At 38.6% G+C, this 19290-nt stretch overlaps 1 protein-coding gene across 3 annotated transcripts in view; it reads left to right on the plus strand.

The window, feature by feature from the left end:
• Slc9a2 (solute carrier family 9 member A2) overlaps positions 1–19290 on the plus strand; it is an 80525-nt gene that overhangs the window by 30844 nt on the left and 30391 nt on the right. For all 3 annotated transcript variants that reach the window (XM_074050454.1, XM_074050455.1, XM_074050456.1), the window contains exon 3: positions 4264–4514. In XM_074050454.1, the coding sequence (XP_073906555.1) occupies positions 4264–4514 (251 nt within the window). The remainder of the gene's footprint in view (positions 1–4263; positions 4515–19290) is intronic.

The following is a 19290-nucleotide window of genomic DNA, read 5'->3' on the forward strand; positions in this document are numbered from 1 at the left end:
ATGTGTGCCCTGGGTTGAAAGCTCCCTCGAAACTCAGACTCACAGAACACCAGGGCATTCCTAGAGCTTTCCCATCTTATACCAAAGAATAAGCTACCTAATGCCACTGAATTGGCTGAATGCTACACTGAATTGAACACATGTTAGGAATAATTAGAACAGTAGTGTAAAAACTCATTACTTTGCTTTCTAGTCAGATAACCTCAAAAAATAGAGGAAGAGATGTTTCATGGGTGGTTTTTTGATTCATTCTTCTAGTCTTATCCCTAGGAGAGGCTTAAGAAATTCACAGGATAAGAAAAGGTATTAAAATATGGATCATGATACACATGGCATCACTAGGTGTTGTGGGTAGTAGGATATAGATAAATCAAGTGAATTAATGTTAAAAGTGTAGTCTTAGAGCAATTAGCTCCTTCCCAGATCATGCTAAATTCAATATTGAACTAAAAAAATAAAGCTGTGATATTTAAATAGGATTTTTATATTGTTCCCTGTAATAAATACTTTATAAAACTTTAAAAAATCCCAAATATTGTTTGAGTTTTAATTATTTGAGAAGTCCTGCTGTTTCTACACTAGTCCATAACCAAGCAACTTGTATTTACATGGTTATTTCCAGCATCATTCCTAGAACCTGTCAATGCTGCTATTGAATATTCTAATAAAATTTCCAAGAAGACTTAAGGAGCTTCCTTGAGGGTTTCCTAGTTATCTCTCTGTAAATGGGCTTGGCTAAGGAGAGCTGGCTCTGTAGACAGAAGCTAGTGATATGCCTTAGTGGTCCTTGTAGGCTATTGGAGTGGAATTTAACTTTAGGAAGTGGAGAATAAGCAGTAATCACTTGGAACTTAATTTAGAGTTTGCAAATAGCATAAGAGATAAAAAATCTCATTATGTAAAAGTGATTAGCCTTTATATCCTGATAAAAAGTTGACTTGAACCCTTTTTTTCTGGAATAGAGCTATTCTGAGAAATAATTGTATTTGCACAGTTTACATTGGTGCTTTACATAATTTCAATGATTTAGTGCATGTTTTAAATCAAATTTAAAAATATGAAATTCCTAATTTATATATGTGTATGTATTTTTCAAATGAGTCTTCAAATATGCAGCAGATTTAAAAGCACTCAGTTGTAAAATTGGCCCATTATGTCAGTTAGTAATCACTGGAATTTTAATCTCTTAAAAATACAAGTGTCAACTTGGGGCCATCTTTGCACAGACTCACTGGAGACATATTTTTAGCACACATGAATCGTATTTGTGCATATATAATATGTATACATTTTGTAAATTAAAACTCCAAGAGAAACTGCATAGGTTCAATTGAATAGAATTGAAGGACTTAACAGGAATGAACTAACTATGGCATTATGGGTAATTGTAACTAAAAAACTTTACCTCATTGATTCTGATCATCCCTGGGTATCAGGTTCAGTGTAAAACAAGATGGAAGTTATAGGAGACTTTCTGGTTGTCAAGGTAATGTCCCTACCCAAGCCTGTTCTTCCAACATGGAGCTGCCATGGAGAGGCAGTAAACTGATCAAAGTGGAGCTCTAGCCAATGGGCTGAAAGTAAGCTGAGCCCACAGCTTCACTCTTTGCAACATCTAAGGGGATATTTGACAGAGAATGTATTTTTGATAAACTGGATAAATTGTGTTGCCAGGAAAATAGTTTTGGAAGGATTACAGATGTACAACTATCTATCTGCTGGTGCCATTTCTTCTTTGGGCTTGAGCACCTGAGCTTCCCTTGTGGAAGCTCATCAGTATGCTCCATGGGGGGTGGGAAATGAAGGAGAAGAGGAGGAGGAGACTCACTAGGCTAGTGCAAAAGGACTTCCTAATTTTCTTGAGGAAATGTGGCAGTCACTCAGGAGGCTGCACCACCAACAAAAAGTGGCATCTCAAAAAGTACTGAATGATTTGGAAGCCTATCTGGCAGGGAGTTGGAAAAAAGTGCGATTCCTAAGGACTGTAGGAGTCCAGGAACTGTACCAGCTTGGAAGTCCCCAGGTTTAGGGACTGGTTTCTACCAGGGAAAATGACAAGAAAGAAAACAAGGATAGGAGTTTATAAATATGATGTGTTTTGTGGCGCAGTGGTGATACCCTATCCCAGATTTTCTAGGGTTTTGGTCAGTAATAAAAAAAGGAAGGAAGGAAGGAAGGGAGGAAGGGAAGAAGTGAGGAAGGAAGGAAGGGAGGAAGAGAGGAAGGGAGGAAGGGAAGAAGTGAGGAAGGGAGGAAGGGAGGAAGAGAGGAAGGGAGGAAGGGAGGAAGGGAGGAAGGGAGGGAGGGAAGGAGGGAGGGAGAGAAGAAAGGAAAGGCAGGAACAAAGGAAGAAAGAAAGGAAGGCAGGCTATTAAGACTATTAGGCCTTCCCAAAGGCAGGCACCCAAAGATGTCAATTTGGGGAGCATAATGGAAGTATTAAGTCTTGTGGTGGGCATGGGGGGTGTTAGAAAAGGGGAGATGAGATTCCCTGGTATAGGCTTGACACAGGAAAGGAGGAAGTGGTAGAGTCTGGGGACAGAAATACAGTGCCCAGGTCAAGGTGGGAGGGAGGCTATCAATGCAAAAATGAAAATAGTACATCATCAAAAGAGTTAGAAATCCAGTCCCTCTCTCCTCTTTCCTGTGGGATGCTTGTGACAGTCACCTCTGACTTTAACTCTTGGACGAAGGGGCACATATCACATATCTCTTGTCCTTTCTCAGAAAGCAGTTGCATCTTGTTGCTGCTGAATGCAGCCTGATACCTGCAGCAAGCCTTTGGCTGACAACAGGAAGTGGAAAACACTTAGAGTCAGTTTTTTTCCTCAGTCTGCAAATGATGATGACTTCAGCATGCTTAGTTCCTCAAAGATGAGTGTTGATTTTGTTCTTCTATTAAGTTATTTCTTGGAGGTAGGGTACCAAATCCTCCTGAGTGCTATATCAACTATTAGGGGACAGAAAAAGCCCACCTTTTCTAAAGAATCATTCACATTTTTTTTTGCTGTTGTTCAAAACCAATAAACATGTTCTTCTAGGAAAAATAGAAGACATAAGTCATAATAAGGTGTTGGTTGGTCCCAAGGAGTTTATAATATATAAGAGAAAAAATATATACAGGCCTGAAATGTGATAGGGTTATAAATGACCATGGGTGAAACAGAAGCAGTAATGTGGCATTTTCCAGGACACAGGCTGATTAGCAGGAGTGTCTGACTCACCCGTGGTCGAACCTTGAACATCTTAATCAGGTCAGGAGAACTGCATTCTAATATTGCTTCTGACATTTAGTGCTCAGAACCCAAATGAAGGTGTAATACAGCCCTTGTCTCCAATGTCCTTGTCAATTGGTTCTCCTGAAGATTCTGGATACTCCCAGAGTTGTCAAAGATGCAGAAAACTTGCTTGACTTGAACTTGGGTAGCTGGTTTTATGAAAAAGTGGAAAGTCTTAAGCCAGTCCTTCCCATTTCAGCTGGCTCAGTGGTCCCCCACTCCATCGTTGAAAGCCTATTACCCAGAAAACATGAAATGCCTAGCATTCTCAGAGCCTTAATTAAACCAAGACTGCATAAAAAAAGCAACAGTGTAGTATCATTATTTTAGTCATAAAATATACATGAAGTATACATACAACATACGTATACACGCATACATACCACTTTCTGTCTCTCTGCTTTTAGAAAATTCCTTTAGATCTCATATTACACCAGGCCTATGTGTGGGTGGGACAAGGAGATAAGAATATGGAGTGAGGATCTGGGTGAACTGGGACGAGAACTTCTTTAGTTGGGTACCTGTATTGAAGGGTGGGTCCCTTCCATAGTGGTATTCCATCTCAGGACCTTGTACAGTAAACACATTCATGACAGCAATGATAAATTTCTCTTTAACACATGACTTCCCAAGTAAGGGTGATATGAGCTGGATGTGCTGGATGGCAAGAAAATATTTTAAAATAACCTTTCAGGTGGTAACTAGAAAGAAAATGTCTTAGGAATAAGTTAGGAAATGACCTTGACATCTCCTTTTACTTTAAGAAATAGTTTTGCTGACAACATACTTTTTAAAATTTTTGTTTGTTTAAAGCCACAGTATTAAAATAATGTGACAAATAACTACATGGTGATTGCCCCTTATCATCCACTTGGGTACACAGAAGAACTGTCCTTCTCGGAAAGCCAGGTAGATATGTTTGTGCTTGGAATGAGAGTGAGGAGACTAGAGGGGGTCTTGATAATGTCTTCTCTTTCTCCCACAGGTCCTGTACAACTTGTTCAAGTCCTTTTGCCAGATGAAAACCATCGAGACCATCGACGTGTTTGCGGGGATTGCTAACTTCTTTGTTGTGGGGATTGGTGGGGTGCTGATTGGCATCTTCCTGGGATTTATAGCGGCATTTACCACCCGCTTCACACACAATATCAGAGTGATTGAGCCACTTTTTGTCTTCCTGTACAGCTATTTGTCCTACATAACAGCTGAAATGTTTCACCTTTCAGGCATCATGGCGTGAGTATTTCTTTGCTGAAAGCCCTTGAGTACATTCATGTATTCTAAAGATTTTAAAATTGAGTAAGTTATTAAAAAGAATATTTTCTCATTCTAAGAATAGCTAAAATATATTTTTGTTACTTTTTGTAACAAAGAAATGAAAATGTATAGCAGCCAAATTTATGTTAATATAATCTGAGGCTAAGGTGGAAAATTGCCTAAAAGTTATATCTTGAGTCTCATATGAAATGTGACAATAAACTCTTGGGGTTGATCTCAGTCAGATACCAGAATTTTATGAGTCTAATTCCCATTCAGTGTGGTCCATGTGGGAGGATATAATAAAGTTATAGTAAAGTTGCATCACCTACCTACGCTGCCTCTGGAGCTCTGGAAGTACTGAGGTGTGTTCATTTGAATAATCTTAGTGGTAGAAATATTTTGTGCATTATATGTGATTGAGGATGATTACCTAAAGCCATTGAAAGCTGAATTCAATGAAGAAAGGATATGGTCATATAGTTTGAGTCAGTTTTTTTAAGATATTAAATTCAGACTCTAAAGCAAGAAAGTGTTTGTTTGTGAAAGATATGGCTAAGGTATCATTCATCCATTCTGATAGAGGGTCTCAAGCAGTTCTACTGGTGGCTGCAGAATGGGAGTGTTGGGATCACACTGTGGCTTTGGAGTGTCACTTTGAATGAAGTCATTCATTGGGTGTGGATGTTTTGTGGCTTTTCAAAACAAGCCATATTATATTATGGCTACCTTCTCTGTAGTGTCAGTGGGAAACACCTTAGTAATGAATAACGAAATGCCTTTACCTTTTTCTTTTATTTGGACAAATGTTTATTTGCAGCCACATTCTTTACTGTGTGCCAGGACGGTTGAATGTAGTGAGGCCTAAACATAGGCCTCATTCCTCCTGAAATTCTCCCACCTAACCTGATTTGGGTGAAACTTTGATTAAAGACTTTTGCTTTCTGACACAGATCACAATTTCATATCAGAAGCAGATGAGGTTTGTGGTGGAGGAAGTCAAAGGCCCTCCACAAGGAGAGTGGAACTCATTGTCATGAAAGCTATGAGTTAAATGTTGGGTGGTTTTCTGTTTCCCAGAGAACCTAAATAAAGCAACATATTAATCCAGTTTGACCCAGTAATGAAATGTTATGTGTCTTCCTGGTTGCTATTCATATCATTTGTATGACTTCCAGTTTGCTCTCTGTTCTTTGACCAGTGTCATTGAAAATGTGTGATCAGCTAGTTACAAGGTCTGTGAAAAAGAGTGTGTGTGGGGTGGGCCCTGGTGTCTTATTTCACAACCACGTCCTTCTAGAAACAGTTTGTGGAGTAACCTGGAATTGTAGTTTCAGCATATTACATACTCTGGACCATGTGTCTATGTAAATTTTCTAGAACATTCACAACATAGCTCTCTAAATTAGTTGCTTTGCCTGATGTCAAGGACAGAAACTGGGGTCCCTGAAGATATACAGCAGTTGAGGGGTTTTGTGGGGTTGGAGTCGGGTACACCAGAAATGTTGCTAAGGCCTGGAGTGCGCTGGGGTCAGAAGACGAGTGCCGCGTCAAGTCATGTACTTTCTTGTGCTGAGAATTCAAATACCAGAGACAAATGGGCCACATATTTTTGATAAATAGCATAGGTAATCTCCTGCTGTGATTTGTGAGTAGATGTTAAACATTATCTTTATTTCTAAACTTGAAGGAAACATTTATTTTACAACACAGTGCATAAAAATTCCTTTATTACATTTAAACTCAAATTGTCATTGTCCATAGTGTACCAAAATAAAAAATTAACCTTAAATAAGACACTTCAGGAGATATAAATACTTTTGCACTTAGAATCACCAGGCACATCAAGTCCTGTATGATAGCCAATGAAGGGACAGGTTTGTTCACAGAGCTGATGCCCTGTTTTCTAATGTGCGGTTATTAGTAAGCTGCTCAAAGCAGAGCCTGCGCGATGCTTCCATATGGTACAGATCACAGACTCACGTGTTCCCTCTTTGAAGTGCGTCCTGTGCATTTCCATGTTGTATTTACTATACTTTCCTTGGGACATTGGTCCAGGAGATACAGTATATGATACCATTAGAGTTATACACTTCATATAGAACTAGTAATTTTTTCTGTGCTTAAAAGTCACCGAATTTGGAAATTCCAATCATATGTCGTGCTAATGGCACTCTTTTTCCTTGCCATTTAAAAACAAATTTTAAGGTTAATGGGATCGAACACAGGTGAAGTGGTGAGCATGCTCAGTACGTTCCCTTGTTTGCTTTAAAAAAATGGGTAGCCGCTGGAAAGGAAACTAGACAGAGACAGTCAGCAGGTGAGCTGAGAGAGGCTCAACATCTCTCTCAGAAATAGTATAATAGGAAATTTGCTTCACTTTTGCTGCCACTCCCTGTCTCCCTCCCCACTGTCTTCATCCATCGCTCCTTCTCCCTCTCCTTATTGCCTTTTAGACTCTTGAACTCCTAGTACATGATCTTAGTCTTGGGTGGACTCTTGAACAGCTTGTTCTGGAATAAGATTTCGTAATAAGCAGGTAGTTAATAAAAGTGTTATGAAACAGAAACTTTCTAATGTGTAACAAAAGACTTGGCTTTGGGTTCAAAATATAACCAGTGTTTTAGGAAGGAAAGCCCTAGGCAGGATTTGTGTCTTGATGTCTTTGGTGAGGTGTCAGAAGCAATGCACCTCAGGCATTCACAAAGCCTGTTGTTTCTGCTGTTAATTGTCAGCACAACACTGTGGATTTATGTTTTTCATTGACAACAGCTAAATTAAATAGTATGAGATGGAGTTATATCTGTATTTTTGTCTTCTGTCTTGTAAACTATTTGGAGAGATGACTTGTGGGGATTTTTAGATTTGGTTTTCTGCTTTGTGGTCTTTTCTAACATTTACTTCAGAACCTAATACAATATTAAGGGATTGTTTCTGCTCATATTTTGCTGTACGTTCAGGAGAGATTAAGATTCAAATACAAAAAGGGAAGATGAAATTCCCTGTTTTAAAAATATTTTGATGCTTATTTCTTTACTAGAAGAAATTGTCTCAGTAGGTAAAGCTGTGAGTGTGTTTTAGAGTTTGCTTTGTAGCACTGGACCTAAAGTTAAAGGAAAAGTGCCTGCAGTCTCCCGAATAAGAAACTTTGCATATCAGCAGCACTGGACACGTTCCAGTATAACACAGTCTCGGGGGGGATACCATCATCATTAACAGTTATGCTTTAGAGATCCATCTCCACTCATGTACTTTGGACTTTCCATTCAGAAAATGCTCAGAGGTGAAGCACAATGATCCTTCACTGAGAGTTGGGGATTTTATCTCATTTTACATTTTTTTTATCCAAGGATGCTTTGAGTTATCTCTAAAAATGACATCTACACAGAAATGAACTTAAGTGGAAGTTTGTTTGTTCTCTGATTTTGGACATCAGGCACATCTTTGGTTCTCACCTTTTATCTCACACTGTCCCCTGGGCTCTCATTAATAAGATGTTGGAAACTGTCCTGTAGAGGGGCAAGCCCGATCTCCACAGCAGGTTGCAGCCCTCTGGGAAATGATGATTTCTCTTTGATATGACCATGAATTTAAAAAAGGGTTACCTTCCTCAGATAAGAGAGTCAGGCCCAATATTTCTTAGTTTTATTTTGACAGATTAATAATTCCTTAGACTTTCCTCCCTCTAGGGTACTTCCAAAGTATTTTCTGTTTATTGTACCAATTATTCTAGCAGTGTTATTGCAATGAAAGTAGGAAATGGTGATTTTTTTTTTGGTTTCATTTTATGATACGTAATTGAGTTCCAGATGGGTGAGACATGGCTGCAGGGTGACTCAGTAGGTAGTTACACCTAGACTCTGAGTCTCCAATGACTAAGCTAATCTTGCACCTGAAAAATAAAAACACAGTCCATTACTAAGAAAATTTTAAAATGACAATTTAACAAGAATTTGCAGAATGATAGACTCAGGATTAACATCTATGAGCAAATCTAACTCTCTTGGCTTAGGTAGTCCTAGCTAAAGGTGTGGCGATCTTATCCTCTCTTCTTATTTTTCTTTGTAAAATTGATAAATGTCATTTTTTTAAAACTTTGGGAAAAATAAGAAATCTTACCATTGTTTTCCATATTGTAGCTTGGTACCAAATCCAAGTTCATCTACTTAGCACTTGAAAAGGGTCCAGTGGATTGAGGACAATTTATTGGGGCAATAAAAAAGATTTATTTAGTAAGGTAGCAAGATGGGGGAAAAACCATCTTAACACAGGGTTTAATCTCCATCTACCTTTGGGAGGAAATGGTTGAAGAAGATAGCTGGTCATCTGTTGATTTGCATCAGTCTTAAGGGGGAAGGGGAGAGATTAGGGGAGTTTCAGGTAAATCAACCTTGTGCTGCTAGTTCAAACAATCAATGAAGGCCATGTGCTCAGGGAGGCATAGGCTATTTGTAGCAAAGGAGCCTTGCAAAAGCCAGGCTCCAACTTTTCCCCTCATTCCTCTTTGCACATTATGTAGCATTTGGGATACCATGTTCTCAACACTCAAGGGTATGAAATCATCTACTTATGTGCCAGAAGGTTCCAGAATGGCTATGTCATATTTACCAGTATTCTCAAAAATGTAAAAAACAAGCAAACAAACAAACAAATAAGGAGCACATGACACTGTAAGACATTCATAAAGCATTTTACAAAGCATCATGTTTATAACAACTTTCAAACACATGAAGTCAGTTGAACTTTATATGACCTTTGAAGTGTGAAGATAAGCAGATAGAGAGTTGGATAGAAAGACAGAAGGAATCAAGCTGAAGCCTGGGATCTCTGCTGCTATGTAACCTGATACCTTTCCCTAGGTTCCTTGTAATAACCTGGAAAATAAGAATTTTACTTTTAATTATGGTGTAGGACTTCGAGCTGTGTTGCAGTATCACTGTGCCCTTTAAATTCTACTGTGACCACCCAAACATAGACACTACCAGGGGAGAGGATAGTAAAATGAATCAGGAAATAAACAAGTTAAATGAGAGGAAAATAAAGCACAGATCCTTAATTTTCTGGACACCTTCAGGAAAAAAGTAAAAACAAAGAAGTAAACAAAAAAGGTGATTACTTTTTATTTTCTTTTGCCTAAACTTGCTTGAATAGCCAGGTGAGAGTAGAACAGCCAGGAGGCAAATTTGAAATGATAAACCTTAGCCCAAAGACATGTAACTAAGTCATGAAATTATTTGCCTTTATTTTTGTGGCTTAAACTGTTTAATTAGAGGCTAATTAGAGTCTGCTGATGAACCCAGTATTTACGTAGGAGGAGCCAAAAACAGTGGGCTGTCATCATTTCCCTCAGCCCTGTCCCATGTGGTGGCCACCAGCCACATGTGGGTTTGAGCACTTGAAATGTGGCTAGCCCAAATCGAGCTGTGCTCTAAGATTTAAATATACAGTGGATTTTTCAAGAATTAGTAGTGGATAAATTATAGAATATCTCATTGTGGTTCTTATATTGATCAGCCATTAAAATGACAATATATTCAATTTCTTGGTCTAGATAGATATAATATGAATATTGACATCCCCAGTTTGTTTTTGTTTGTCTCCATGGTGACTAGGAACTTGGAAATTACATAAATATATACACCTCCTATTCTATCTCTGTGAGATATAATGTACTATAGTGTTCATCAGTAGTTTTTGCTACTTAGATACTTGAAAACTGGCAGTGAGTTTTATTTTGCTTGATAAAGTAAAAGAGAACAAAACAGTGTGAAAACAAGGGAAAATGGAAGACAACCGCTTTCCCTTCATTGACGGTAATTATGCTTTTTATGAAGAACATTTCTTTGAGAATTGGGAGGGTAGGAAAGGAAATATGGTAGGAGAAACTGAAGGGAAGGTAGGCAGTTCTTAGGTGACTCGTGATAATTACGATGTGAAATTAAAGCCACTTTGAGAGAAGGAAAAGATTTTACCCAAGGTCCACATTTAGGATTATTTAATTGATTGGTTGGTTTTGATTTGTGCATGCGTGTGTGTGTGATGTGCCTGTGTGTGTGTGTGTGTGTGTGTGTGTGCATGTATGTGTCTGTTTGTGTACATGTGTGAATGCATGGTGCTGGGGATGAAACCCTGACCTAGAACATGCCAGGCAAGGCTGTCCTACTAAGCTGTACCCTACCCCCCAGAGGTTTTCAAATAAACATCTTCAAAACTTAGCCAAAGTGAGGTACACTCCCTGAAGGGTTGTTATGACTCTTACAAGACTGAACAAAATATTTTAAAACAGATTGCTTCAGCTAAGGTATTACATGAGTTTTAAAAAATGAACAGGAAAATCTATACAATGCTCAGTATTCAAAATAATGTCTTTTCTTGCCTCATTTTCTTAGAGGTAAAAGAATATTAAAGACATTATTTTCATCTCTGTTTTCATGTTTGTCCATAACTCAAGTGGTAGAGTTCTTGTAAGTGCAAGGCCCTGAGTGCAAACCCAAGTAACAATGGGGGAAAAAAAAGAATATTGTAGAAATAATAAAACTTTTTAGTGTCATACAAATCAAAATATAAAACAAGATAATAAATCATTTCATTATTGTTGAGAAATAGTTATATTTTCTTTATTGAGGAATATTTTTTCAGAAAACTGATACTGAAATGTACAGTTATCACCCATCTAGTACTTGTGAGAATGACATGTTTGCATACATGATTGAAGTCCCTAGGCCTTTTATGACAAGGTTAGAGCAGGGGATTCAGAAACAAGGAGATTATGTTTCAGAGTATAAATGTCTGCCCAAAGCCCATATATTAAAGGTTTATTTTCCAGCCTGTGATGCTGCTGGGGAGGTGGACCCTTTAGGAGGTGGGACCTAGGTGGAAGGAAGTGAAGTCATTGGGGGTGTGACCTTGAAGGGGATGGCATATTGGGACCCTTGCCCTTTTCTGTTTCTGTCTTTGCTTCTTAGCTCCCGTGAGGTGAACAGCCTCTCACCCGGTAGGAGTCATGTGCTTCTACCATGATGTTCTGTGCCACCACAGGCCCAAAGAAATGGCACCAACTAATCATGGACTGAAACCTCTGAAACTGAGCCAAAATAAAACTTTAAGTTGTTTGCTTCGGATATTTTGTCCACAGAAATTTGAATAACCCAGATGGTTAAGGCTTGCTTTTCTGATGACCTGTTCAGCACTTGAGAAAGAGCACATTGTCCCTTCCTTTTGATTTAACAAGCCTCAGTTTACTTCAAGTCATTCTGTGCATGCAGAAGAAGTAACTTGGGTGATGCAGACTTCCTTTCTTGGTTTCCTCCTGATGCTGTTGCATTCCTCTTAGTGTACTCTCTTTCTGCTTCTACTTTGCCCACACTGTCAAACTTGAGGTCTGACTTTCTTATTATTTTCAAGTGATCCGGCCCACTCCAAGAGTCTGTCTTTCATGTGTGCCCTCACAGTTAATCCTCATCTATTTGAAGTAACTTGAATCATCTCTGGTGTCCTTATAGTCAGGAGTCCCTTTCAAACAGTAGACAGGCTGTATTAATGAGGAGAAATGAAATCAAACTATATTAAGCTAGAAAAGGGGGGCTTGTCAAATTATTTAAATAAATTCTTGCCAAGGATAGGTGTGGATTTGGTCCTAGGGTGATGGGATCAAAGATTCCAATGTCTACCAAAACATCTTTCTTAGTAAACTTTGTTTTGCTTTGTGTGATGGCTTCCTTCTTTTAGGTTATACCTCTCCAAGCATAAAACCAGGGTGATAGACAAATTGAGCTTCATATGTCTGCAATCTTGTCACTGGAGAGTAAGGTGAGATCTAGTCTGTTGGCTCCTCTTAGGAAAAAATTCAAATGAAGGACTGTGATTGGCCCAGGGGTTTGGAAAACTTGAATGGGTAATACTGTGTCATATGACCAGTCTGAGGGTCTGTTCCCAGTAGAAGACAGTAAAATAAAACCTACTTGGCCTGAAACCACCATTCCAATCTGTGTTAAGTATAAGTTATCAAGGAAAGTTTAATCGCTTATAGTAAGGTATGATGGAGTGGGCATGGTGGTGCTTCAGTTGAAGCTTCAATGGGTAAGAGAAAGACATGTGAAGAGAGAGAAGTGTAATTGAAGGCTCCAAGGTGAAATGCTCTTCTGCTTCCAAGAAGCTGGGGCGAAAGGAAGTCTTTGACCTTACTGGTTGTGTAGACAACTGGGCACCATTGGGTTCTTTAAGCAAAGAAGTGACACAATTCTATTTCCCTTTTATCGTGAATTACAGGCAGAATGTGTTCACAAATTTTCTTCCACCACCACACATACAACTGATAATATTTTAATGGTACTGGTGAAAGCTGGAGGTCATGGCGATGAGCTGGCTGGCTGCCTCCAGGACTGAAGAATTCTGTCTGCAGACCTGGCAGTAGAAAGAAGCACCTAGGTAGAGACTCAGGAAGGGAGAATAGTTGACTAATTGCAATTAAAAATACAATTGTCCTTAAATCCCCTATTAGCACTTATGATCATCCTCCAATAAGATTTTAAGTAAAATGATTCTAGTTTCAGCTCTTTTTCTCCTTCTTCTGTCCTTCCCTGAACCTTATGTCTACAATCCCACTTATTTTCCTCAAATTTTGATGTATTTAGGAATCATTTAAAAAGATTGTTACATATGTGGAACCCTAGGCCTCAGTCAGCAATTCAGAGATCCTGATTGTCTGGAGGTCTTGGATAGGGCACAGGTGTTCACATCTTTCCGGTAATTTTGTGGTACCCAGCCCATAATGCTTTAATATATATGCTAAGAGCTTCCAGACAGTAGTGACTCGTGCTGGTGTTTCTCAGGCTCATGTGGAACCCTGAAAATACTCTGTATATACATCATCTCTGGGCCATTGCAAGATAGTTTCACATACCTAGGTCCCCTCTCTGGCCCACCTCCAGCAAACACCAAGAGTTTGGAATTCGATACCTGGAAAACTCGAATTCCATTGTCAAGACCTTGTCCACACCCGCCTGCCTCTAGGAAGTGTTTTTCAGCACTAACCAACTGCATGGGTCCTGGGATGCTTGCACTTCACTACACTTTGGACAATGAGTTGTGATCTTTGTGTGATCCCTCTGCACAGAATCAGACTGCTTTCCATGCCAATAAGTGATATATAAACATTAGTTGAATCCAAAACATTTGAAAAGGACCAAAAAAGATGTAGAGATTGCATGAAATGGACAAGGCTACATGAGTGACCCAGCTTTTACAATCCTTTGAATTTGCTTGTTACATTTTTGACATTCGAAGAACAATTGTTCAGTCTTTATGCTTGGGTCCTTCTTTAAAAACAACTTTGTTTGCATTTTCTCATATGTCAAACTCACTTTCTCTTGGTTGTCAGGCTTCCTGGAAGAAGCAGTTCACTATATAGTGAATTCATGCCCTGGAATAATTAATTTACTTCACATGAGTGAGTACTTTATTCTGAGAGTATGTGGTGTACCCTGTGTCCCCATAAGACCTGGCTTTAATCAATACAGTTAGACTTTTTCATTGGTCCTCATCATTGCTAATGTTGGGCACTGAGTATGCCTGATCTGGCAGCATTTTAATTGAAAATATGCAACTTTTATCTGGGCTATATTTTCTTATAATTTCAACCCTGCTTTTTAAGACCATGTGCACGTTTGGAATGAGAGCAAATGAATTTTGCAATAATCAGTGTAGTTCACTCTAAGCAGTTCAGATTCAAGGAAGAATTCCTAATGTTAACATGGCAATAGAGATTAGAAAGTGTACCACTCTTCATCAAAAATAAGTTTTTAAAACCGAAATAACAAGCAGAACCCTTATCTTATGTATGTAAACACAGAGAGTCTTCGCAATCAGAAATCTGCCTTCACAGCCCACCTTCAATATTGATGCTTGGTCCCTTTGTTTCTAAAGATCATGATAATTTAGGTGATGCACTCTGGACCTTCATTATACAAGACTCACCCAATAATAACTGCACCTCAACTTGCTACCACTACAGGCACAGCACCATGCTAAACAGAGATGAGTGCTAGACCATGCTCTCTGAAAGTACACATTCTGACAGAAGGAAAATGAAAATCTACAGAAGGTAGGCTTCATTGAATACTATAATAGAGTCATGGGTTCTATAGAAAAAATCAGTTGCTGGAATTTCCTATTCAGAAAATATCCAAATAACAGATCATCTAAATAGAAAGTCTTTTTTCCCCCTGAAAATTTTGTTGATTTCATATTGGCTGGACTGATTTTTGCCTATGCTGTATTTTGAGTGATATAGGGACAAAGAAAACCTCAATTGCTGGTGAGTGCAAAAGCCACTAATTACAGTGATTTTGCCTCAGCATCTCTAAATTGGTGATAACCACCATACATTTATGTTAAAGCGAGGCAAGATAATAACAAAGCAGAATGAACCAGTGAATTCTATACATGCCTGACCATCATGTGGTCTCACTGAATAGAACCCAATACCTGTCAAAACATGTGCATGTTTTGGTATGTTACATGTGCCAGGTACTACAATGGATTTTGAAATTAAGATAAAAACCATTACAGGGAATAAGTTATCTCCATCCTCCAGGTTTGAACCCCTCTAAATCTGTCCTTCAAATATCCTTCAGAATTGTCTTTCTAAAATTTGTTCTTAGAATACCATTCCTATTAGCAGCACATCGTGTAGTAACTGAGTCAAAGTTCATTAATTATGTCACCCAATGCTATACCATGCATAGAATATACTTTTATTTTTCCTAATGAAGATTCCAGTTGATTTTAGAAGAGATAGTGATAGTAAGATTAGAGATAATTACATAATCAGACATATGATTCCTCCTTTTCTTCTCCAGCTTGTAGAATAAAGTTGAAGCTCAAGCACTGGGTGTAACTAACATTTCTGACCCTTAACGTTCATTATCTCTTAGCATTATTTACCTCACTCTCCTTCAGCTAGCAGAATCATTCAGCAGTTTCATGAATATGTCAACATCTTTATTTCTCTCCTTCTTTTATACATGACTATTTCTGTTCCTTGAATTACAGTCAGTGCTCTGTACCTGCAGGTTCCCCTTCCCTGGATTCATGTAAAATATCAAAGATATTTGGATAAGAAAATTGAACCTGCACTGAACATATGCAGACATTTTTCTTGTCATTATTCCCTGTGGAATGCAATATATCAGATATTCACATGGTATTTATGTTGCATCGAGTATTATAAGAAGTCACCTAGAGATGGGTCTGCAGGAGGATGTGCTTAGGTTCTATGCTGGGGCTTCTAGAACAATACCCCTATGGATCCTGAGGGACAACTGTACTTCCCTCTTCTTTCTCTTGCTAGGTGTGTTCTTATTTATCAATGATGATTTTGCACAGATGTCCTCTCTCTTGTGTATCTGTAGCTACTTCTTTCCCTGTACTTCCAAAGCATTTTTTTTCCATTCCCCATCTCTCACATGTGCACAGTTGGGTAACATTAATCTCACCATTTCTCCCCTTAGACAGCAAACTCTTGAAGGATGAAATCATGTCTTACTTGTTTTCATCTTCCTAGATCCCAACACAGAATTTGGCTTAAGTAGATGCTCAGAATGGTTGATATTGGTTGACATTAAATTGCCATTCACAATCTTATTAACTAATATGGAGATCAGGAAAGTGAGACATGCCTGGAAAGGGAAAAAATATGATTTCATGTCACCAACTAATAAATGTAAGGTCATACTGGGAATATTAAAGGTAAATAGTTTTATTTTGAAAGACACTTAGGAGTTGAGAAATTTAGCTAGAATTTTCTAAAATATAAAGAGTCTACTTAGGGTATAATAATGGTGTGGACATCATTACATTGAAGTTACATGATTAGGGTGAGAAGTTGTGGACTTGAAGCAAGAAATCATCACATGTCACATGATGAAGGATGGAGAAGTCTCACCTCTCTTGGCATGTAGTGCCTTTATAGTGTGCTGTGACATAACATTGTACCCAAGGACTCTCCTGTAAAGCTGAGGAGAGAAAAGCACTAGCCTACAAGGTTCACTAGTTAGCTCTGAAAGTGTCTTATGATTCTTCCAAAAAAAATGAGGGGAATCAAAGTTACTGTGATGGTGAAGACTTTCAGTTCTAGAAGATGATGATGTCCCAGAGAGGACTGAGAAAGTTTTTTCTTTTCTATTTCTGGGACACTGTTTTGCCTGCATCTACCTAATGAAGAAAGACTTTGCAGTTTTGTGTTTTTATGACGTTGCTGAAGGTGAGGTGGTTTGACTTCTGGTCACAGCATAGTACAATAACAATAATTTCTTTGCATTGAAAACACGGCCAGGCCTTTGCTTGAGTGGTCATGTGCATCAAATTTACATAACAGGCCAGGATGGGAACATTTGGACACTTGTCCCCAGCCACTAGCAGGCATTGATACCACAGATATGTGCATATTTCCTGAAGAGGGTGCTTCTGGGTGCTGGACCTGGGGTACCTGCCCAGGGTATTTTTCCCCGTGGAGTGATGGTGGTAGGAAACAGTGTTAGGTTACAGTTGGTGTCTGGCCAGCATGCGTGTCTTTCCTGGTGTCATGTTCATGATACAAAGCAATGGAAAATGACCCTGAGGACATTCATGTAAAATTAATTCATTTATAATTCTGACACCAAACCTATAGATGTGTTTGTTAAATTGATGACATAGTAAACTGAAGAACTTTTTGCCTAAATGGTTTACGTTTTATTAAAGTGAACATGATTTTAGAGAGAAATGTTTGACACAATCACAAAAACACTATTCTCCAGGTTAGTAAAAATTCTCATTTGAATCAACAACAACAAAAAATCTAACTCCAAGAGAGATATGAATAGGATAAGTATGAGACCCAAGGGGTTCCAATACTATAGCTGGTATTATTTTATTTTCAGAAAGAAAAGTGGCCGGGAAAAGCTGTGTACTGGGTATTTTGGTATTTGTTATACTTTGTATTTGACAATTGACTTAAATACTTCCCAACAAAACCCCTTTAAAGCACCTTTTGGATAGGATGAGAGAATTTCAAGAAGTAATATGGCCATTATAAATTATATTTGTTACAAGTTTTCTACTTCCAACATTTAAAAAGACTTACTAGTTTTTGTTGTTGTGTACATGTCAATTCTTTATAAAAACATGTTGGAATTCTGATATTTAATCAATTTAATATATGTTTTGCCCTTGTTACTTTATACCTGGAAATCTTAGTTTCTAAAAGCCTGGTTAAAATAGTAAACCACAATGTGAAAAATGAAGATTTTCTGAGATGTAGTTAACCAGGGGATCTCCAAGGTGTCCATATCCTAATTCATGGAACCTGTTAATATCTTACCTTATGGGGCATTAGGGACTTTGCAAATGAGATACAATTAGGCTCTTGAGAGAGAAGATGGCTCTGGATTATCCAGAGGCACTTAATGTAATCTCAGGATCCTTATGGGAGGGGGTTAAAGGAGAGATGTGTTCAGGGGAACCAAGCAACAGCTACTCCTGACAGCCTCCAGAAGGAACATGGCCCTGGAGACACCTTGAGTTTTGACCTTTGAAAATGATTTTGAATTTCTGAGTACTGTGTGTAAAAGGTGATAAATTGGAATTTGAAGTCTCTGTATTTGTGCTAGCTCTTACAGCAGTCATAGGAAACGAATACTGACAGGCTGTGGTTGAGAATGAAGGAGTCAGGACTTAGAAGGGAGAGGGAGTACTCCCTCATCTTAGAGACCACTGGGCTCACTGACAATTTAGAAGGGAAGAGGGTTAGGTCTGCAATAATCCTGGTTACCTGGATTAACACCCTGGCAGCACTGTTTACTAGCTGTGTAATCTTGAGTAACTGATTCTCAGTCTGCCTTTGTTCTCCTGTTTGTAAAAATGGGAATGATAATAAAAACTTGCACCATAGCTTGTTATGAGGTTTAGCTAACATAATCCATACAAAGTGTTTGCACAGACCCTGGCATATAGTAAAGGGGCCATAAACTTGGAGCAGTATTGTATAAACCCTCAGTTATTCAAAGGCTTTGCTCTATGTTCATGGCTGCTCAATTTTATTAGCACACTTAATAAGGTCACTGGTTCTTTTGGAAACCACATAAGTGGTGCATTCTTCAAAGAAATGCCTGCTTGTTCTGATGGCGGTGATATCGTGGCTAAGCGTGTGTTCCTTGCAGTGGTAGAATCTTTGTTTCATTTTAATATGCGGCACAAAATAAATATACAGGAACAAGTCTGTTCTTTGCAGTGAAACTTGTTTCTGGTTACCTGTCAGGTCTTAATTCAGAGGACTGTAAGGTTTGCATCTTTATACCTGCCCTCATGCTCGCAATAGGAGGATTTGCTTACAATAGCAGAAATCTCAGGGCCAGGAGCTCCACAATGCGGGGGTACAGGAGAAAGAGCACATAGTGCATTATAGTTCTAGAGTTATGAGAACGTAGAAAGTTTCATACTTGCCAGTTTATGGCTCCGTTATCACTCAGTGGAAGATGAATTCCCTTCTCTTGTTTTGCCTTAGGTTAATGAAGTCCTTTTGGTACTTCACGTAACCATGCCTCTTTAAATGTAACTGAATGAGTTGTCACCTAGCTCAGACTAAATTTTCCCAGTTGGTGATATTTGAATTGGTAAGAGGTGACAGGTTCTGGGTGAACCTGTGTGCCCAGTAAGGTAGAAGACAGTAAGAACAAGGACAAATGACAGACAGCTGAGAGAGGTGTGTGCCAGGTAG

Source organism: Castor canadensis, chromosome 12, assembly GCF_047511655.1.
Source record: "Castor canadensis chromosome 12, mCasCan1.hap1v2, whole genome shotgun sequence".
In the NCBI taxonomy this organism is placed as follows: Eukaryota; Metazoa; Chordata; class Mammalia; order Rodentia; family Castoridae; genus Castor; species Castor canadensis.